A 22,188-nucleotide genomic window follows, 5' to 3' on the forward strand; every position below is an offset into this window, starting at 1 on the left:
GCCAATAGGAGTTTTTCTTTTCTTTTCACTTTTCTTTTCTTTTTTTGCTTTTCTTTTCTTTTTTCTTTTCAGGGAGCAGTATTTTAACACTGACATTGTTTGGAATTGCCAGTGCATGGTAATAATAAAAAGCAGTCACTTAAGACCAGCCTGGGCAACATAGCAAGACCCAATTAAAAAAAATATCCTATGAAATCCAACAACAAGCAGTCAGAATTTTAGTTGGCTTCATTTATTCCTCTTATTGCCTGCTTCCAGGGTGAACTGCTCCTACTACCCTCAGCTATGGAATGCCACTATTTGGGACTAAAAGGGTCAAAGTTGAAAATCTGTGATTTGTTGCAGTCATTTATCCATGCATTTTTTTTACTCCCTCCACAAGTTCTCAAGGGCACTTGCTGTGTGCCAGGCACTGCATTCGGTACTAGGAGTAAATACTGCGTGAGACTGAACCCCCCAAAATTAACAATTAAGTGAGAGGTATAGATAAGAAATTGCTGAGTAAATACATAACAACAGGGCTGCAACTGGGACAAATATGGGAAGCGAGGGAAAAGAACACCTCACTTGGTTTAGGGCGTCCCAAAAGGGTGGCATTGAAGCCAAGACCCAGTTACCTCCATGCCTGGGAGCCATGCCCATGCTGACATTGTTGACAGTCACCCTGTCTCCACCTTTCTGCTTTTACCAGGACACAACTTGGGTTCCCAAAAGGCCACCATCATGCTTTCTGTTTCCTATAGGACCTACCACTAGAACTATTAATCAGGTTTTGGTCTTCTGACATCTCCTCTGGGCACTTCCATTTTATTCCCACCCACCCGTGAGGGCACTCAGGCCATGTTTCCTCAGGGCTGGCTGCACCAGGGTTGCCCTCAAAGTGTAGTGTTCCTTCTGATGGTGACCAGACAGAACTCCAGGATTGAAACCAGGCTGCAGGTGCCTGAATGGTCAGGACAGATGCCAGAAATTTTGTTATTAATATAGATATAGCCTAATATTTGGACTTATATTCAAGGTAGTATGATATTATAGACTGGGAGACTAGGACACACTTTCCAGAATAATGGAGATTGAAACAATCCTTTTGTATTCAAGTCATATGTTTTACTTAGTTTATTAAGCTATCTTATATCTTACTTTGGAAAGAATAGTTTGGAAAATGGGCATTAGACATGATCCCTTTTTAAAAATGAAGTAGTGTCATACTGTTAATCATCACAGAGATCGTTTGTACTACATCCTATACATTCACAATATGCTTTCAGAGATTCTTCTGGCTGGGACCGAAGGATTGAAGATAGTATTTGCACTCTTGCCATCCATCTTTTAATTGTGTTTACATCTTGCTCAGAGTTCCATGCAGAAGTTTATGGAGGTTCCTTCCATCTTTTTTCTATAGATTTCATCAAACCTCTCATTCTGGGCAACAGTGAAGTGGTTTTTCCAATCCCCCACAGTTCCTAGAAAAAGGAAGCCAAGACAGGAGTGTCACTCTCTGATTGAAAGACGTGGTGTCCCTGAGTAAAGTGGTGTAGTGCCCATTCTGAATCTGGCCTGTCCACGTACCTGACTCACCCAACTCCCCCTTCAGTGGACACCTGTCCGTGAGCAGCTCTTCAATAAGAAGCAGTCCTAGGGGACTCTGTGCAGGGGACGGACTTCTAAGTCAGCTGGACAACTGACCCAAGGCAGCTAGTGACCTGCATGACCTGGCCCCACCTGTAGTGTATTTACCCGATGGATTACTACATAGACATAAAAGAAGGATGAACTACAGACACAGAACCACATGGAGGAATCTCAAAACATTATGTTGAGCAAAAGACACCAGACACAAGAAAGTAAATACTGTGAGATTCCATTTATGTGAAGTCCAGCAACAGGCAAAATCAATCTAGAGTAATAGAAATAGGAAAAATGGTTGTCTCCGGAGGTAGACATTGACTGAAAAGGGGCACAAGAGGGAACTTTCTGGGGTGATGAAAATGTTTCCTATCTTGATTGGGGTGCTGGTAGTGTGGGTGTATACATTTATCAAAATGGGTTGAACCGTATACTTAAGATCTGTGCATTTTTGGTATTTTGATTATATCTCAATAAAAAACAATTTTGGAAAAATATGAATGAGATACTATTTTTCACCAAACAACAACTTAAACTAATTTTAAACAGGGGAAATACTATTTTCCCCACCAATGCCTCTTCCAGAAAATTATGCAACAGAAATAAAAGCATCAGGAAATAATAATTTATGCACAAAGATATTTACTTTAACATTATGCATAAAAACAAACATTGAAAACAACAATAATTATAGTGTCTATCATTAAGGGAATAGTTGGATGAATTATGACATATCCTTAGCTTTGTATAACATTGGACCAAAAAATCAATGAGGTGTATGACTCTATCTGCCTTGCCCTAGAGGGGTTTCTCATATCCTGATAAGTAAAGGTATAAAATATGACCCCATTCTGCATTTTAGGGAGCAAGCTTTCATTATGGTTACATATCTTTGTGTCTGTATGAGTCTGAAGCAGTAGGGTGTATAGAAAGATGGTTATGTATGAGCCTGAAGAAGGGCACCTTGACAAATCATTACCACTGATTATCCAAAGAGAAAAGGGGTAGAATTTTTTTGGTTTGTTTGGTTTGGTATGGAACACTGTTGTAGATTGGAAAATGCAACAACATAAATTCAAGCACGTGCAAAATCAAAGAGGAAGATGAAAAGATGTTTCAAAGTGGTGTGTATACCATGATTTCACTGTTGTGAATAAAAAATGTGTATGTTATAAATGAGAGAGAAAGGGACTTCCCATACTGTTGGTAGTTACTTCTTGGAGGTGGAGTTTTGGTGGAGAGACTTTTAAAAAATATAATTTTATATTGATTTTATGTATGTATGTATGTATGTATGTATGTATGTATTTATTTATGGAGACAAGTCTCGCTCTGTTGCCAGGCTGGAGTATGGTGGCGTGATCCTGGCTCACTGCAACCTCTGCCTCCTGGGTTCAAGTGATTCTCCTGCCTGAGCCTCCTGAACAGCTGGGACTACAGGCGTGTACCACCATGCTCAGCTAATTTTTGTATTTTTAGTAGAGACAGGGTTTCACCATGTTGGCCAGGATGGTCTCGATCTCTTGACCTCATGATCTGCCTGCCTGGGCCTCCCAAAGTGCTGGGATTACAGGCATGAGCCACCATGCCCAGCCAATTTATTTTTTAAGAAGAGCTGGTGTCTTGCTCTGTCACCCAGGCTGGAGTACAGTGGCAAGGTCCTAGCTCACTGCATTCTCAAACTCCTGAGCTCATGTGATCCTCCCACCTCAGCCTCCTGAGAAGCTGGGAATACAGGGATGCAGCACCACACCCAGCTAATTAATTTTTTTTGTAGAGATGGGGTCTTGCTGTGTTGCCCAGGCTACTTTCGAACTCCTAGCCTCAAGCAATCCTCATGCCTCGGCCTTCCAAGATGTGGGATTATGGGCATGAATCAATCTGCCCAGCCCAATTTAATATTTAACAATGACATGTTTTGCTTTTTAAATTAGAAAGTGATAAAGTTTTTTTTCTTAAAAAATACTAGATGGGCCAATTAGAATTCCTCCTTTGGGAGGAACTAAGAAATACTGAGGATGAGGCAGTTCTCAAGAGTAGTTGTTGAAACTCATGAAGTAGAGCAGGTTTGGGCAAGGGTCAAGACCAAGTTATGAGCAGAAACTGAGTCATCAGAAGTTATAAAGAGGGAGAAAGTTGTGATGGGTGGAGAGACGGGAAGCTGGTCAGCAGAGGAAGCCATGCCTAATAGATACGTGAAAAGCAGCCGAGTCCTGTAAGTGGTGGAGCGTTGGAGCAAAGACCCATCCCTCCTGCTGCTGATTCCTGGACCCTGAGAACCAGGGGCCCCTGGGAGGTCTGGACCAGTGGTGGCTCCTCTTCCTAGTTTTCTATGGGATTGCATTTCCTTTATTGTCCAGTGTGAATCCTCACAGTAAGCCCCTTTCATTGGCGCTGGCTTGGGGGACTCTCTGTTCCTTGCAACCAAATACTGGAGCAATATCCTAGAAAGCTCTCTTTTACAGCAGGATCAAATCCCTGCTTTTATTAGAAACACATATTGGGAATAGTTGAAGTACATTGTTTTAGAATTAATAAAACTCAATATTGTATGCTAAGAGGCAGGCAGGATGTTATGAGACAATCTGAGTGTATGATAAAAGAGGCCCCACACACCTTTTCTCATGAAGGAGGAAATTGACTGGTCCATGATAGATTTGGAAACTGTAGAACGATTTGTCATGGGATTTTCTTTCATTTTCTCAAACGACGTCTCCTGGACAATTTTATCTAGCACTGTTTCATCCAAGTTCTTTCCCATGAAGTGCATCACCTTCCGAATTTCATGCTTTGGGTCCTGTGGCAAGGGTAACATTGGACTGGAATGGCTGAGAGTATCAGAAAAAAATACTACAATTCTCTGGGATGTCCTTTGAAACAACTTTGAATTTCTCTGCACCTGAAGAACCACTTTAAAATGGTTCTTCTGCAGAGCCTTCACTCACCCTCTTTATGTCCTCATAGAAGAGGAAGAGAATCTGGTGTCTGTCTTTCATCTCCCACCATCCTTTCACATGGTCAAACCAGGAACCCCAAACCACTGAAATAGACACAAGAAACAGAATGGTCTATGTAGGCATCGTACAAAGCCTTGTGAGTGTTAGGGATTTTCCTGTGAGTTAGAGAGAGAAAACGCAAATTCTGGGTTAGATATGTTGTAAGAGTTCTGATCTGTTTGATTTTGAGGGTGATGTAGATGGGGACAGCCTTGAAGTTACTTGCCCCAACATCTTCCCTAAAGTGGCTTCCTGTCTATTATGTGCAATCACATAGGGACAAGGACACCCCTTGGAAGAGGATGACGCTAATTAAAGGCTTTGAATCAGGTGGAAGATGTTTGCTGAGGGCTGTGGGCATATACTTAGAAAGTGGCCAGCTTGCTTTGCCCAGTCCCAGTCTGTGGTAGGACACACCTGATGAGGTGCAGGCATTCTAGGGGATAAAAGGCTACCTGTGATTCCCTAGACCCAGCCTAGCTGGAGTGAGAATGCAAGGGTGTGAAGGATGTTCCTGTACCTTTTCCATTGATGAAGGTTTCAAAATATTCTTCCCAGGTACCAGGGTCAGGAAGCATGTGGTTCATCCTTTGGAAATGGTAGTAGGAAACCATACAGTCTTTGGCATTTCGAGCTACATAAAGGAACTTCGGGGTAAGAAAAGAGGTGGGTAAAAGATGGTATAAAAAGTGGACTTTCACAGAGTTCCCTTAGGCGGAGCCATTCTGCAGGTTGCTGTGCACTCTGGCTCAGTGTTGTGGTGCTTGGCCTTGTGACCTCTCTCCTTTTTCTGTCTCTGCTTCATCATCAGTCTGCTCTCTACTTCAAACTCAGTCCTTTTAATTAGCTAATCAATTAGGGATTGTTGAGGATTAGATTGCCTGATTGCCCCTTTGGTATCAAGAGCAAAATCTTTCTCTATAAACTATGACCTGCCACGTGAATAGGAGACTTCCACAGTATCAGCGTAAACTGATGACCCCTCTCGCACCCTCCCAAAGATGCACAGAAGCTTCATGTTTAAGAGTTTGAGTCACAGAGCAAGAAAATAGCTTCTATTTTTCTCCTGGCCTCCTCAGCTTGAATGATTTCCATCTCTAATCATTTCAGCTCTGCCCCTACAAACATCCCTTCAAGTTCCACTTTGCTCACAACTTCACATCCCTCCAACCTCCCAACAAATCTGACCTTTTATCCAGTACTCAGTTCACATTTTAACAGCGTCAATCCCCAATGGGCCTCTTGACTACACATCTCAGATCTATGAGCAGCTATTTCAATGCTGTGCTTTTTCATTCATTCGCTTTTAAGTGGTTCTCAACTGGGGATGATGGGATGGTTGTGTCCACTACGGGGACATTTGGCAATGTCTGGAGACATTTTTGGTTTCACAACTTGGAGTGGTGGTGCTACCGGTATCCATGCAGGGGCCAAGGATGCTGTTCAATATTCTACAATACACAGAAGGGTCCCCCTGCTCCCACCCACAAGAAAGAAAAATCTGCCCCAAATGTCAGGAGTGCTGTATTAATTATGTCTTTTATATTCTGCATCTGATACTTTGACATCCTAGGGTTTTGCTGACTCTGGAGGAACTGCCTACAATACCCTAGAACCTACACCCCCAACACCTCCACTGCTGGGCTCTTACACACTGGGCCACTATTCACCTGCCCTGATCACCCCAGGGTCAGATACCAGATGACTAGGCCCAGCCCCTGTGGCTGAAAGCCTGCTGCAATGGTTCAAACTGGCCAATCCCAAGCCTCCTTACCCTGTCTCATCTGTTCCTTCCCAAAGAAACCACATCAAGGCTCTTGCCCATGTCTCCTACTCACTCTCTCTGCCTCCTGACCTATCCCATTGCTTCCCTGTGAGGCTCTGTGTGACATGCCATGCCTCCCGTTGTAGGGATCTGCGAGGATACACTTCTTCCTTGTGACAGTCACCACTGTACCTGCGTGTCTTGTCATGCCTGATTATATCAAGTCCCAGGCCCTTTAGAGCAAGTGCTAAGGTTGAGAAACACTTCTCCTGAAAGCACTGACTCTATTACTGTCTACTAAGTCCTACTGCCCATCTTCTCTTCTCCAACTTACCAAGCTGCCATGCACCAGTAAAGAAGGTTTCAAGAAATGTTGATTTAAAAAATTCCCCGAGTTTCTAAATTTTTTATCCTCAGTTTTCTTCCTCTTCATTGCTGCTTGGTAATCCTTTTATTAATCCCTCCCGTGCTCCATCTCTTGGCTCTTAGCTCTAGCCACAGGTCTCTCTTCTCTCCTCAAACCTTTACCCTCAAACCTTCCTGTCTGAGTTCACTAATTCTCTGTGCAGCTGTTCTGCACTTTAACCTACGCTTGAGTTTTTAATTTCCATGATCTTATATTTTTTTGTTATAGAAATTCCATTTATTCACTTAATAATTCTGTGTCTGAAAGTAGCATCTTATTTCTTTTTTATTTTTGATTCACTCTTTCATTGATTCACACAACTTGAACCTTCTTTTATTTCTACAACTGATCATTATATTGTCTGAAGTTCCTGAGGTCTGACTCTTCCACAGGTTCTTTCTGAAGACTGTGTCTCATGGTGGCTTGTTCTTTTGTGTATTTTGTAATGTGGGATGGTGAGCTCAAGTGGGGATCCTATGGGGGTCTGAGTTGCGGCTGTGTCCCTCCAGAGAGGACCTGGGAACACTGGCTGTGGGGACTACCTTGTGTAATTTCTCTGCCTGTAGTTTCTTGGACAATGCAAGGAGGGAAATTTTGAATTTCAAACCCTGAGAGAGGAAACCTGTGGCTACACATTCTCAAGGGAGCTGAGAGCCTAGGTCGAGGCGGAGTGGTTCCCCAAGGTCTTCCTCTGCCTCCTCCACCCATCCATTGAGGATGTAGCCCTTCAGCAGTCCCGGCTTTGGCTCCTCATTCTTCTGCTTCCTTGTGCCCTGGGCTTTGACCCTGTCCCTGTGCAGCCATTAAAACTCAAGTTGTTGGATTATCCAGGTCATCAAATTTCCCCAGGAGAGTCCCAGTCTCAACTTGAGTTTCAGTTCCCTCTGCAGTTTATAAACCTAGGGACTTTATTTTAATCTCAGTTATGCATTTAAAAGGAAACTTGTGATTTTTTAAATGCAGTAATCCTGGATGTTTTACATATAAGTGCTTCAGGGGTTCAGAATACCTAATTTGCCATAGTTCTGGAAATGGAAGTTTTTGTCCCCTTATCCAACATTACTGAAAAGACTGAAGTCATTTGATGTGAGTCCTCCAACTTCACTCCAGTCCCCCAGAAACTATCTTTCTTAGCCCTTCTTTCCCCTTCCTTCCTGCCTTTAAGAAAACAGTGCCCCACTTTCTCACCAAGGCTGGCAGCTCAGTTTGCACCCTTGACTCTACTTGCTCCACAGCCGCTTCTGTATTTATGCAAAAAGCACGTGTCTAATGCCCTCTACATGCCAGGAGCTTATTAGGCACTGTGGTGCATACAGATAAAGTCACAGAATAAATAAAACAAGGAACTCAGAGTCTACCAGAGGCTGAGGTGGGGTGTCCTCAAGAGCATTGCTCTGTCTGTTCATCTGTTTACAGTTTGGGGAGATCTTTAGCTCTTTTCCTCTCATTCTTCCCTTCCTGGTCTGTTAGAGCGCCTCCCCATGGCCTGCAGCCTGGGATCACCATCTTCTCCCCTTCATTTCACAGCTCCACTTACTGCACTCACTGCCTCCTCATTTCTCTAGTTTCCTCCAAATATGTAGTCTGGCTTCTGCCTTCATGTCCTATTTGAAACTGTTCAGGTGAATGTCCTGCTGAGTCTAGAACTTTACTTTTTCTGTTTGCTGGTAAGCATCAGAGACAGTGGAGAGGCAAAGGTGATGACGAATGTTCTGCGTTGGGGTCCGCAGGACTCGCTTTGGTTGGCTTACTCTCCCTTCTGTCACAGGGAGCTGTTGGTATCTTACCTTGCAGTTGTTTTCCCAGAAAGATGGCGGCAGCAGCTGAGTGGAAAGGTGAGTCTTTAGTATCCGTGGAGAGGGCGTTGCTTTGGCTTTTTCCACACCTTTAAAATAGTTCAAGAGGAAACATCTGTGTAGTACAAGCACTACCCGGGGACCTCATGATCCAGGCTCTGTCCAGGATATCCCATCACCCATCTATCTTTCTGCTAGTCTCTTGACTTTCTTTTGGGATTTTACAATGGGATTATTAATTTTCATTTTTGTGGAATCACACAGCTTCAGTCCTGGATGGGGCCTTAGAGTTAATTTACTCTGTCACTTTAAGGATGAGGTGATAGAAGCTGAGAAAGGGCAGGTGATGTCTTGCTGAGGCACAGTCAGCTAGGACCAGAGAGCAGAGGCCTCCCACACCTTCCTGCCAGCCAGAGATAACCCCCATGTGTCTGCAGCAGGCTGTCTCGTGTACCTGGCCTGTTTGCAATCACTTGTTTCATTTCTAAAAACATATATACTTGCTGGCCTGTGAGTCATGATTTCTACTCTCTCATTTTAAAGCCTTAATGAGCACTTTGTGCAATTGTGGTGTTAAGCTGAGGTTAGGGGGAAAAGGCAACAAAGACGAGAAAAACACAGACCTTCTCCCTAAGGAGCTTCCACTCTGGTGTGGGAATCAGAGGCTCATGCAAATCACATCAGAGGAGCTGGGTCAAGTTAGTGCTGAGGATCTCCTTCCTAAGACCGAATACTGTTCCATTGTGTGTGAATCCACATCTTGTTTCTCAATTCGTTCACTGGTGGCCACTTGGGTCGTTTCCACCTTTGGGCTATTGTGAATGATGTGATTTTGAATGTGGGTGTACAGGTATCTGTTTGAGACCATGTTTTTATTTCTTTGGGATATATTCCCAGAAGAGGAATTGCTGGATTATGTAGTCATGGTAATTTTTGTTAAATAAAAAAGTGTTTGGGCACTAAAAAGAAAAGTTGGAAAACCACCTTTAGCTGTTTTTGAAGTCCGTATTCCTTAGAAGACCTGCAAAGCTGTCCTGCCTCTAGTCTGTTTCCTCAGCTCCACCTCTACGCCAGCTCACACTCGGTCCTTTCACGTGCCCTGGTCCTGTTGCCCCAGGCCCCTGTGCCTCCCTCCAGCCCTCATCTCTACACATCTGGTCCTGCCGCCCCAGGCCCCTGTGCCTCCCTCCAGCCCTCGTCTCTACACATCTGGTCCTGCTGCCCCAGGCCCCTGTGCCTCCCTCCAGCCGTCATCTCTACACATCTGGTCCTGCCGCCCCAGGCCCCTGTGCCTCCCTCCAGCCCTGTCTCTACACATCTGGTCCTGCTGCCCCAGGCCCCTGTGCCTCCCTCCAGCCCTCATCTCTATGCATCTGGTCAGTCCCGCTCACTCTTCAAGGGTCTCTCCAAGTACTTTCAGTGCTGGTGATATGGTGGCATGAACATTATGAAGATCTTTCCTGTTAATCACACACCTGCAGATTCTGATGAAAACACCAAACACTCATTTAAGTGCAGAATCAGGCTCATAAGAAAATCAGGGGAGCCTCCAGGGACCAAAGTGAAGAGGGAGGGAGCTGCAAGATGGAGAAGTGGGCAAAGGCTTTGATGACAGCTGCCCGGAGTGGGTTCACCCACCGGACACCCAGTCCTCAGTTCAGTGACCCCTGCTCAGGGAGGAGGCTGGTAGGCCTGGGCTTTAGTGAGGCACAGATTAGGAACAGAGACCCATGCATTAGCAGGAGAAACTCAAATGCCTGCTACGTCAGTGAAAGGTGAGAGAGAAAAACACCATCTACTGACAAAGAGAGGTAAAGTAATTTCCTTGCCTCACCTCTGGGTGCAGAAAAAGAGGCTTTCTTGAGAACTCATAACCACAATCCTGTTTTCATACTACATGCATGGACCAGAAGTTAACTTAAACTATTGTAGATTGGAAATGTTCCAATGTAGGTGTGAGATTAAGAGAGGGAGAAAAAAACTTTTTATACAAAATTACAAAACAAATGAGGGAAAAGCCTTATGAACAAGAGCAGAAAAAAACAGGTGGAAGAACTAAACCCTTAGTGACCTCCATTATTGGGTACCTGATAGAGAATATAAATAACTATGTTTACAATATGCAAAGAAGACCAGGTGCAGTGGCTCACGTCTGTAATTTTGGTGCTTTGGGAGGTTGAGGCAGGTGGATTGCTTGAGCTCAGGAGTTCGAGACCAACCTGGGCAACACAGTGAAATCTTGTCTCTAAAAAAAAAAAATACCAAAATTAGCTGGGCATGGTGATACACACCTATAGTCCCAGCTACTTACTCAGGAGGCTGAGATGGGAGGATTGTTTGAGCTCGAGAGATTGAGGCTGCAGTGAGCTGTGATTGCACGACTGCACTCTAGCCTGGGTGACAGAGTAAGACCCTGTCTCATAAAAAAGTGCAGAGGAATGCAAGAGAAAGTTGAAAACATGATCAAGGAAACAAGAGATTACTAAAAAGACTGGGAAGATTTATAAAGTGTTTGGACATGAAAACCTACAATGAGTAGGGTTAAATAGCAGAACATACATAGCTGAAAAGAAAAACAGTAGCAGAGCTAAAGAAGCACAATGTAGAGAAACACAGAGATGAAAACTATAAGAAACCTTAGCAGACATAGAGGACAGAAGGGAAGGTTATGGGTGAAGTTGGACTCTCAGTCCCAAGCTGGGGAGCAAATTCAGGGAATCTGCCAGAAAGTGAGATCTGCAGGCCGGTTGATTTCCTTCCTGGTACTGGTGGCTCTCCTCTTTCCTGTTACACCTGATTTAATGTCCTGTGGGCAGTAACCACTTAATGCCTAAAAGAGACCCAGTCCTCTAATTAGGAAATCTGTACTCAGTCATTATGGTCCTCTGATGGCTCACAGTCATCCTTCCTGCCTATGACAAGCAAGAAACCCCACTCCTACTCCTGATCCAGCCCTGTTGGTGGACTCAGCCCAGCTCCAGCTCCACATTTTTCTGCCAAAAAACCCCTACAGGAGAGAGATACTGTGGAGCTGAGGCTTTACATAAAGCAGTTGACCAGTGTTTTCTTTTACGAACATAGGTACATTGTATATTCTGTCCCACCACACCCTTGCCCCACCTCTCATCAGTGATTCGGAAAAGCCCCATGGGGTTGCCTCACCCACCAGGAACACCATGATAGTTGCTCAGACTCAGGGTGGAGAAGCACAGCATGGAGAGTATGCATGACACAGCCCAGGCTGCAGGGCCCATTCCCAAGCCCACTAGCAGGAAAGAAGGGGAGCAAACGAGGTCATTTTTGGCCTTCATCACCTGCACTAAGATTTTAAACTTGGGATTTGAGCCAAATTGCATGTGACTGTGTGGGATAAATCAATTCAGCCAATACTGTAGAAACGGCCCCATGGGAGTACAAAGTCAAACAGAACTTGTTTCTTGCCATCAGAGTTTGTGGTCTGGCAGGAGACAGAGGCAGAAAATTAGTAATGACAGCAGTTTATCATTTCAGTTGTCACCTCCAGAAACTATTCTTTGGCCATGTTCCCCTCACCCTGCCAATAGCGCTTCATGCTTGTTGTTACATCATCTGCATTGGTTTCTTCCATGGGACCATAACTTATTGAGGGCAAGTAGGTGTGAAGTCTTATAAGCAGCATAGGCCCTTGAGCATAGATGTTTGCTGAAATGGAGTGGATCATTCCTAGATTTCACCTATATACAGTTCACACACACGCATGCATGCACACACATGCACACAGGTCTTTTCAAAGTCTTTCCAAACCAATTCTTTGTGGGTCACAGATGTAATCCCTTTTGTCAGAGAACGTCTGTGAGGCTGGGAGTTGATGGAGGAGCAGAAGGGGGGCCTGGAAGGGAGACTGACCATGCAGAGCACAAGCTCATCCATTGTCCAGTAGTGCCTGACCACTCCAGAATGCTCCAAGGGTGGTTGAGACCTTTGGCCAACAGCCATGAGTCTACATCAGCACCTGGTCTCCTCCCAGTGGTGCTCCTCACCTCGGCTGGCAGGGATTATCTGCTGTGAAAGAAAGCCACTGGCCGGGTGCAGTGGCTCATGCCTATAATCTCAACGCTTTGGGAGGCCGAGGCGGGTGGACCACGAGGTTAGGAGTTCGAGACCAGCCTGGCCAACATGGTGAAACCCCCCGACTCTACTAAAAATACCAAAAATTAGCCAGGCACGCTGGCAGGTGCCTGTAATTCCAGCTACTCGGGAGGCTGAGGCAGGAGAATTGCTTGAACCCAGGAGGCAGAGGTTGCAGTGGGCCGAGACCACGCCATTGCACTCCAGCCTGGGCAATAGAGCCAGACTTAGTCTCAAACAAACAACCAACCAACCAACCACTGCACAGCTGAGTCTCCAGCCAGCATTCAGCTGTCGGTGGCCGGGCAGATTATAAAGGCTGAGACCGTTTGTTACTCTCACACAGGGCACCCTCGTTCATAAAGAGGCCAGGATTCCTTTGTAGAACATGCCATGCTGGCTGATTGATTACCGTTCTTTCTCCGGATTCTATAGCTCTATCCTGGTTTTTATGCTGATTTAGTGATTGAACACTCTGCTCTCTACTGCTAAGAATACTTCATTAGAAATCTTGCTTAGGCCTCTCCTCTTTCTTTAATCTCTCACATTGTCAGAGGTAAGACATTGGGCAGCAGCAGGGGCAGGAGGCAGAACAAAGATCAAAAGCTGTTCTTGGGCTGGGTCTGGTGGCTCATGTTTGTGATCCCAGTGGCTTGGAAGGCCAAGGCAGGAGGATTGGTTGAAGCCACATGTTTGAGACCAATCTAGGAAACATAATGAAACCCTATCTCTACAAACAATTAAAAAATTTGCCAGGTGTGGCAGTGTTCACCTGTAGTCCCAGCTACTCAGGAGTCTGAGGTGGGAAGATTGCCTAAGCCCAGGAGTTCCAGGTTGCAGTGACCTATGATGGCACCACTGCACTCCAGCCTGGGTGACAGAGCTAGTCTCCATCTTTAAATAAACAAAAAATGCTGGTCTTAGATAATTAGGGAACACATGGGGTCATGGGGCCTAGGGAGGTGGTTAGTAAAGATACCTAACATGTAGATAGTATCCTCTGAGTGTCAGGCAATGCTTCAGGCTTTTTACCTGTATTAGATTTGTTAATGCTCACAACAACTCTTTGAGATAGGCCTTGATTCTATCCACACTTTGCAGCTAAGGAAACTGTAACACAGAGAGGTTATGTAAACATTGTGAGGTGAGTGACAGAGTCAAGATTTAAACGTCGTGAGGTAAGTGATGGAGTCAGGATTTAAACCCTGGTAGACCTTAACTATCATACCATCCTGCTGCTCAAGGAGCAGAAGACTAGACACACACAAAACAGCAGGCCCTGATGGCACATGGAGTGAGACTGTGGTTAAGCAGGCAGAATCTGGCCTGTTTATGGGGTCAGAGCCCCACAGGTAGTTCAGAGCAGGGCACTGGGTTACAAAGCCAGTGGTTACCTACCTAGTGACCATTGTCTCCTCTTTGAGAGCCAGAGGAGCCACAGGGGCTGGATGGTAGGATCATAGGGGAGAGCAAAATCCTTTAAGGCTATTCTGACTTGGAGACACCTCCTTTTACAGGTTACAAGTGTCTTGTATGCATCAGATCAGGGACTTTCTATCTCAGGACATTTTTAGGGATTTATCGGACCTCTGTCTACAGTTGCTCCAAGTCTAGACTTCATGCTAGAGCTGCATTGACTACGTTTTCATAGCTTCAGCTACTGTGCTTCCAGTTTCCTATCACATGGATCTCTGCAATGCTGCAACTTAGGGAAGTAGGCCTTCCTCCTATCCTTGTTTTGCAAAATAGTTCCAGCAGCTCTAGTTACCTGAAATATAGCCTTCTGGTTATATTTTTTAGCTTCCTTTATTTTTTGATGTGAAGAGAAACACTTCCAGGTTGAGCATTACCTGAAAAGTCTTCTCTATTGAATAGAAATAATTGGTTCCAAATGCAATGGCGTGTGTGTGTGTGTGTATGTGTGTGTGAATTATTGATTCTTGGATACTCTCCTGGTTGCACTGGGCTTTATCAGGTTGGGGTACAGAGAGAAGAGGGAATAAATGGCTTACAGTTTCTCACATCTTCAGTATGTTCTACAGTTGCACATGATCAGAGGGAGGGCTTAAGAAGAAAACAAGGCAGAATCTGACCCTAGCGCACACCCTTTTCACTTGGTGATTCACTTTTGGCAAAAAATCTTAAATAATATGTAGACAGAAGATGAGAGGAAGATAAAAGGAAGAAACATATGACAGTGAAAATGAGAGAGAAAGAGAAAGAGAAGAGGAAGGAGAGAGGGAGGGAGAGAGAGAAGAGGAAGGGGGGGGAGAGAGAGAGAGGAGAGAAGAGAAAAGTGAGAAAAGACAGGGGAAAACAGAAGAGAGAGTGAAAGAAAGCAGGAAGAAAGAAAGAGGGAGGTGCTCTCACCAGAAGGTTGGGGTGGCCGAGCCCACTCAATGAAAGGATGGCGGTGTTGGATGATGGCTCGCTGGCACTTCTCCACGTCCCCATTCTGTTCAATCATATCCACAATTTCCTGAATCCATGTTGTCCCTGAGGCTCAGAAAGGAAGGGTGAGAAGGAGAAAGCTGTTAGACAATCTTCCCTGAAGAGTCCCGAGTAAACAAAGGAGATGTAGAGCTTGGTGTTTGCATAAACCTCCCCTCGGGTCAGGATCCTGTTAGCCATGAGTGATGGAAGTCCATGAGGGATGGATGGACTTTGGATCTCTGTAGGGAGTCGAGCAGCACAGGCAAGGCTCCCCCAACCCAGGACCAGTGCATGGCAGAGCACAGCAGCTTTCCTGGAAACCCCAGGGATATCAGGCATCCTGCATGAGTCCTGAGCTCTGAACCCCACTGTGGAACAATAAGAAGGAGCAGGTTTCCTCTCAAGAGGAATTCTAACTTAAGTTACAAACCGGTGCTGGCTCAGCAGGTCTTTGCTGTCCCTCCTGCCCTGCAGTCACCTGCTTTAGGGTAGGTGCAGATGAGGAGATCATCTGGTTTGGCCTCGAAGCTCTGGATTTGGCTCCAGTTGTCCACAGTTGCAGACTGCAGGAGGGTCCCCTCCACCTCTTTCAGTTTTATCTGTTTCCCCAACTCTGAGGTCAGGGCCATAGTGTCTCAGCGTTGGGGGTCCCTATGGGAAAAGAATAGAGGAGATTTTTAAAGAAGTTGTGGTAAAATACACTTAATACAAAATTGATCATTTTAACTGTCTTTAGGCATACAGTTCAGAGGCATTAAGTACATTCACATTGTTGTGCAATCATTATAACCATCCTTTTCCAGAATTTTTTTCATCTTCCCAGACAGAAACTTTGTATCCATTAAACAATAACTTCCCATTCCCCCTCCCTCAGCTCCTGGCAACCACCATTTTACTCTATTTCTCTATGGACTCTATATACCTTATTTAGGTGGAATCACATAATATCTGTCCTTTTGTGAATGTCTTATTAATTAAGCTTAATCTTATGCTTAATTGCAAACTTGATTTAATCTCTTCAAGGCTCATCTGTGTTGTAGCATGTGATAGGATTTCCTTCCTTAGTTCACTGTAGGCATATACCATTTTTATTTTTTGAGACAGAGTCCAACTCTGTTGCCCAGGCTGGAGTGCAATGGCATGATCTTGGCTCACTGCAACCTCTGCCTCCAGGGTTCAAGCGATTCTCAAGCCTCAGCCTCCTGAGTGGCTAGGATTACAGGTGCCCACCACCATGCCTGGCTAATTTTTGTAATTTTTAGTAGAGACAGAGTTTTGCCATGTTGGCCAGGCTGGTCTTGAACTCCTGACTTCAGGTGATCCACCCACCTTGACTTCCCAAAGTGTTGGGATTACAGGCGTGAGCCACCATGCCCAGCTTATATTTTGTTTATCCATTCATCTGTTGATGGAAACTTTTGGCTGTCGTGAATTAGGTCTCTGTGAACATCGATGTACAAATATCTCTTTGAATTATTGCTTTCAATTCTTTTTGGTATATACTCAGAAGAGAGATTGCTAGATCATCTGGTAATTCTATGTTTAATATTTTGAGAAAATGTTACAGCATCTTCCATAGCAGCTGCACCATTTTAAATTTTACAAGCAGTGCATAAGTGTTCCAGTTTTTCCAAATTGTCATTAACACTTGTTGTTTCCTGTGTTGTTTGTTTGTTTTTTTGTTTTTGATAATAGCCATCCCAATGGGTGTGGGGTGATAAATAGCTCATTGGGGTTTTGATTCACATTTCCCTAATGATTAATGATGTTGAGCATCTTTTCATGTGCTTATTGGCCATTTGTAGGAGAAATATCTCCTTTGCCCAGTTTTGCATTGTGTGTGTGTGTGTGTGTGTGTGTGTGTGTATGTGTTTTGTCATTGTTATATTGAGGGAAGACTTTTAAATGCACCAAAAGGAGAAAGCTGAAGAAGTAAGCCACTATTACTCAAGGATAACTGGCTACTGGGGTTCCAGAAGACATTTATTACTACTATTACTAATGAAATAGTAGTTAAAAGCTAACATTTATCAAAGACTTCAATTTACCATCGCTGGGCTGAGTGCCTTGTATACATTAATTTATTTTAACTTTTGCTGAATATGAGTGATAGAACTTCAGAGCTGAAAGGGTCCTTACAGAAAATGTAACAGTACATGCTTGCTAGAGGTTGAATAAAATAATCTGGCCCAGCTGCTTCATGGAATGGATGAGAAAACCAGGTGCCCAGATTAGCGAGGCCAGTTTTCGTGGTGGCTTCTGCCTCCAGATTGAGCTGAGCCCTTTAAGATGAAGACAATTTTCGGAAAATGAAAGGCAAGTTATTTCTGAAAAATTTCAAATATGAAAAGCAGCTGTATTTATAATACATCAAAGAAGGTGGAGTTTGGACAGTACTCCTGAGATTACGGTGTGATCAAATTCAGAAGAGGAGGGATAAGAACAAACATTTCTTGCAGGCCTTCTATGTTAGGTCCTGCATGGACTTTTCTTTTTCTCTCTTAATTCATATGACAATTTTATTAGGAAGGAATAATTATCACCCTCATAAATGTGAGGAAGCTGAGAGTTACACGATCATAACTTGCCCAGGATCACAGCCAACATCTGTATACAAATCCTATATTCCTTCTTTAAAAATTGCCTCTTTTTTTAAATTGTGAATTTAAAGGCATACATTGCAGAAAATTTGGAAAAAGTCCAAATATACAAGGAAAACATCTATCACACAGAGTTGTATTTCTGTCTTTTTCAAATGTATATTGTTGTAGGCAGAATAATGGCCCTACAGATGTCCACGTCCTAATTCCTAATACATTACATTGTGTGGCAAAGGGCTTTGCATGTGGAATTTAGGTTAAGAAGCTTAAGGCAGGCTGGGTGTGGTGGCTCACGCCTGTAGTCCCAGCTACTTGGGAGGCTGAGGCAGGAGAATGACGTGAACCCGGGAGGTGGAGGGCGACAAAGCCAGATTCCGTCTTAAAAAAAAAAGAGAAGAACCTTAAGGCCATGAGCATGTCCTGTATTATCCAGGTGGGCCTAATGTGACCACAAGGGCACTTAAAAGTGGGCAAGGGTGCAGAGGAACCAGTCAGAGAGTCATGTGGTAGAAGAAGTGACTGGAGAGTTTGGAAACATGAGAAGGACTCAACTTGCCATTGATGGCTTAGAGACAAAGGGGAACACAAGACAAAGCATGGCCTCCAGAGGCTGAGAATGAACCTCAATCAACAGGCAAATGGGACCTCTGTCCTACAGCCACATGAATCTGAATTCTGCCAACAACCAGAATGAGCTTGGAAGGGATTCTTCTTCAGAGCCTCCAGAAGGGAACACAGCCCTGCCAACACCTTGATTTTACGCAGAGACACCTGTTTGGATAAACTTGTGTTGTTTTAAGCTGCTAAATTTTTGACAATTTGTTATGGTAGTCATAGTTATAGAAAACTATTTATACATAGTTATGAACAAAAAGTATATATATATAAATGTAAAATTACAAAATTTTATACTTTTTGGATACTGCTGTGGTTTGGATGTGGTTAGTCCCCACCAAAACTCTCTGTTGAGGTTTAACTGCCAGTATGGCAGTGCTGGGAGATGGGGTCTCGTGAGAGGTGTTTGGGCCATAAGGGTGGATTCCACATGAGCAGATTAATGCCATCTCCCAGAAGTGGGTGAGTTTGGTCCCTTTGCACATGCTCACTTGCCTTTCTATTTCTTCACCACGTCTTGATGCAGCATGGCTCTCACCGGAAGCTGAGCAGATGCCAGCACCATGCTCTTGGACTTTTCAGCCATCAGAATCATGATTCAAAATAAACCTCTTATATTTATAAATTACCTAGCCTCAGGTATTTGGTTATAGCAACACAAAATGAACTAAGACGGATGTTATCATGGTTTGAATTGTGTCTCTCTAAGTTCGTATGTTGAAGTCTTAATCCATAGTATGTTAGCATGTGGCTGTATTTGGAGATAATGTCTTTGAGGAGGTGATTAAGTTAAAATGAGGCCACTAGGATGAGACCCATTCCTATTTGGTATCCTTGTAATGAGAGGAGATTAGGACACACAAGGCAACACCAGGGATGTGTGCACATAGAGGAAAGACCATGTAAGGACACAGTGAGAAGTTTCTCCATAGGGTGGGGGTGAGGGGAATGGTGAGTCCAATTCTGGGGTTGAGTCTGATGTATTTGTGGGACTTCCCAATGTACACCTGTAGGCAGGTATACATGTGAGCTTAGGGCTCTGGCCTGGAAATAATGTCTTGAGAATCATTCATGCAACACATTGACCAACTCTGTGGTAGGTGTTGCTCTGGGCAGGTAGCTGATGACCGAGGGCATGGGCATGGCTGTGAGTGTGTGCAGAAGGGCGCCTGCTGCTGAGGACTAGGGCAGTTAAGGGCTTGGCTGTCCAGTGTACTATGGATCCCACTGTATTGCCCTTGTTGGAGGCCTGCACGGGGAGTGATAGAACCTGGCTAAAGCTGGGAGAAGGAGATGCGGCAAGAGATTGGGGCAGCTGGGTAGTGCAGTGGGAGCAGAGGGATCTGCCGGTTCCCACAGGAGAAGTCCCAAGTCCTTCTCACCCTCCCCAAGCCCCTCATTGCTGGGCCACATCAGCACATGGTTCCTGTCCTTGAAGAATCAGGCATTTAGACACACACATTTCCCCTTGAGCAGCCAGCATGAACCTTTTCATCCTATCAGGCCAGATCACTATGGCCTCCTTTGTGAAGGCATCCCTGACTCTGTAAACAGAAGTAATCACTCCTTTCCATGGGATCTTATAGTATTTTGTGTGCAAAATTTTATAGTTCTTACTCCATGTCCTATAGTTACTTGCTTATAAATCTGGACCCCTGGAGCACAGGATCTGGTTCAGTCCCCTTGCAGGCCCAGCATGTGTCTTGGTCAATGGCTGGCATAAGAGGAGGACTCTCATGGAAGAAGAAATAGTCTTGGCCAGAGAAGTTGAGCTGGCCCTGGAGGAGGATGCGACAGAGAGTGTATCTGGGAAAAGATCGGGTTGGAAGACAGAGATAGTATTATAGGGGAGAGAGCCTTTGGAGGTGATTGCCTGGGGTCCTGAATCTAGGTCTGAATTTTTAGGCTGGAGGCTTTTGGTTACAAAGCTCTTTTATATTATTTTATCAGATTCTTAGGATCTTTTCTGGTTTGAGTAAATGCATCTATAAAGTCACACCTATGTGGCTAAAGGTTAAAAAAAATCAATTAACGAGTTAGGTACAGAATTTCTTTTAAGCTGTATTCTTACCTTCAAGTTCCAGCTGAACGTCAACAGCTCAAAGGCCCACTCAAGGGTCAGTGGGCACGGAAGGGACTTTCACAGGAAGCAGACGGCAATTGCAGAGGCTCAAATTACTACTGTGTCAGAGTTACAGGGGCGCTCAGCAGGTAGCCAGCACTTTGGGAGGCTCTCAGCTTCACTGTGGAAAGTTGAAGCTTTTACTGGAAGAATCCGGATTGAACAGAAACAAACCCTGTGACCCAGCCCTGGGAGGGAGAACTTCTCGCTGTACTATGATCACTCATGTGACCCTGACTACTGTGCAAATATCAGCTCCCTCCAGTGCACACGAACTGAGGGCACACTCTGCCCTCCCCTTGGTCTCCACCTAGAGTTTTTCACATCTCTCCTGGCCCTCAGCTGCTCTGACCCCTCCCTCCTCCTGCTGGTCTAGAAGCTTAAACAGGTGGAGGCTGGGGGGAAATGGAAAGCTGGCTCTAGGACCAGATGCATCAGGCTTCAGATAGGCTCCTGCTTATTTGGTGAACTCCCTTTTCCTCCCGCCTTAGCCTGAGATTTACTTTCTGCATCTGTGAAGTGTGGGTAATACTGCCTGTCTTCAATCCATGCTTTAAGATTGAAAGCAACAATGTTAATGAACACACTTTGCATAGCACATAGTAAGGGCTTAAAACTGCTGGTTCTTCTTTCCTTTCTTCCCAAACTGTATTCATCCACACTGAAATGCAGAGAGGATAGAACAAAAGTCTAGAGCTTAGGTGTGTACTTATTTATACCTTGCCATATTGTACAAAAGGTGTACTTTTGAAGAGGCAGATTATATTCCATGGTGTCTTTGGTTACCTAGGAAATTAAATGGATCAGGTGTTAATGATCTCTGAGCTGCTACTCTTCTGCCAGCCCCAACCTTGTATCTACCCCCGTGCTTTCCTTTCTGGAATTGAAGCATAATTCTGCACCCCATCTGCCCTTCTTGCCAAAGCTTTCCTTGTCTTCCTTGACCCTGTACCTCATAATGCTTTTTGCCAACACTACTTCTTCCTCCTTGTTTCCAATTTATTTTTTTTAAATAAATTGAACTTTATTTTTCTACTTCTGCTGTCTTCCCAGTTCCACTTATCCCAATGCTGTCAATTTTCAGCCCCATAGGGCTGATTCACAGTTCTTAGTGCAACCTCACCTTTTCTCTGCAGTTAAAGTCCCTAAGTCTGCTAAGGTGTCTGCCAGTTATTGGTGCCACGCTGCGCTGCATGCTGCATCTCCCTGCCTTTGCCATCTACATGGGCCACAGTCTTTACATTTTGCAGTTAGTAACCACTGCTAGTATCTACTTCCTCCACATTTGTGGCAGATGAACTGGGATGTTGCACAATCTTCCAGCGGTCTCCTTATTTCTCGTTTCTTCCCTACTAGTCTCTCATACTTTCAGCATATAAATTAAGCTCAGCTCAGATCAGGCTATCCTTTGGTTGTTTATGGCTCAGATTCTGGATACTTCCCCTTGGAATTCAAGACCTTCTAAATTCATTAATTATTATTTTTTATAAGGCAGGGTCTCACGCTTTTGCCCAGGCTTCAGTGAAGAGGCATGATCATAGCTCACTGCAGCCTTGACCTCCTGAGCTCAAGTGATCCTCCCACCTCAAGCCTCCTGAATGCCTTGCTCAAGGCCTTCTTTAATACACCACCATCCTCACTGTGGACCCCACACACCAGGTGAGCTGAATGACTTACTGTCCCCTATATGCATCCTGTAAATTCCTGCCTCCCTGCTTCACT

The 22,188-nt window shown here is 44.5% G+C and overlaps 1 protein-coding gene and 1 long non-coding RNA gene across 9 annotated transcripts in view; one reads left to right on the forward strand and one right to left on the reverse strand.

Moving 5' to 3' along the window:
- The window catches only part of LOC105471851 (uncharacterized), a 331,670-nt gene that overhangs the window by 141,030 nt on the left and 168,452 nt on the right, over positions 1–22,188 (forward strand). The window lies entirely within an intron of this gene.
- On the reverse strand, positions 1,102–20,687 carry LOC105471849 (sulfotransferase 1C2). The gene is made up of 8 exons (XM_011724631.3): positions 20,416–20,687; positions 15,608–15,780; positions 15,067–15,192; positions 8,581–8,678; positions 5,143–5,269; positions 4,572–4,666; positions 4,243–4,423; positions 1,102–1,463 (listed from the first exon to the last, which is right to left on the reverse strand). Exons 2-8 carry the CDS (start codon positions 15,756–15,758, stop codon positions 1,351–1,353), a joined length of 891 nt encoding a protein of 296 aa, XP_011722933.1. The 5' UTR covers positions 15,759–15,780; positions 20,416–20,687; the 3' UTR covers positions 1,102–1,350.

Source organism: Macaca nemestrina, chromosome 13 (genome assembly GCF_043159975.1).
Source record: "Macaca nemestrina isolate mMacNem1 chromosome 13, mMacNem.hap1, whole genome shotgun sequence".
Lineage (NCBI taxonomy): Eukaryota > Metazoa > Chordata > Mammalia > Primates > Cercopithecidae > Macaca > Macaca nemestrina.

Bases quoted from the DNA above. Each gene is read 5' to 3' on its own strand.
- LOC105471849 (XM_011724631.3), bottom strand. From the start codon at position 15,758: ATGGCCCTGACCTCAGAGTTGGGGAAACAGATAAAACTGAAAGAGGTG. The intron at 15,193-15,607 runs GTGACTGCAGGG...TCTGAGCCTCAG, and splicing joins CTGCACCTACCCTAAAGCAG to GGACAACATGGATTCAGGAA. The intron at 4,667-5,142 runs GTACAGGAACAT...TGTCTATTTCAG, and splicing joins AACCTTCATCAATGGAAAAG to TGGTTTGGGGTTCCTGGTTT.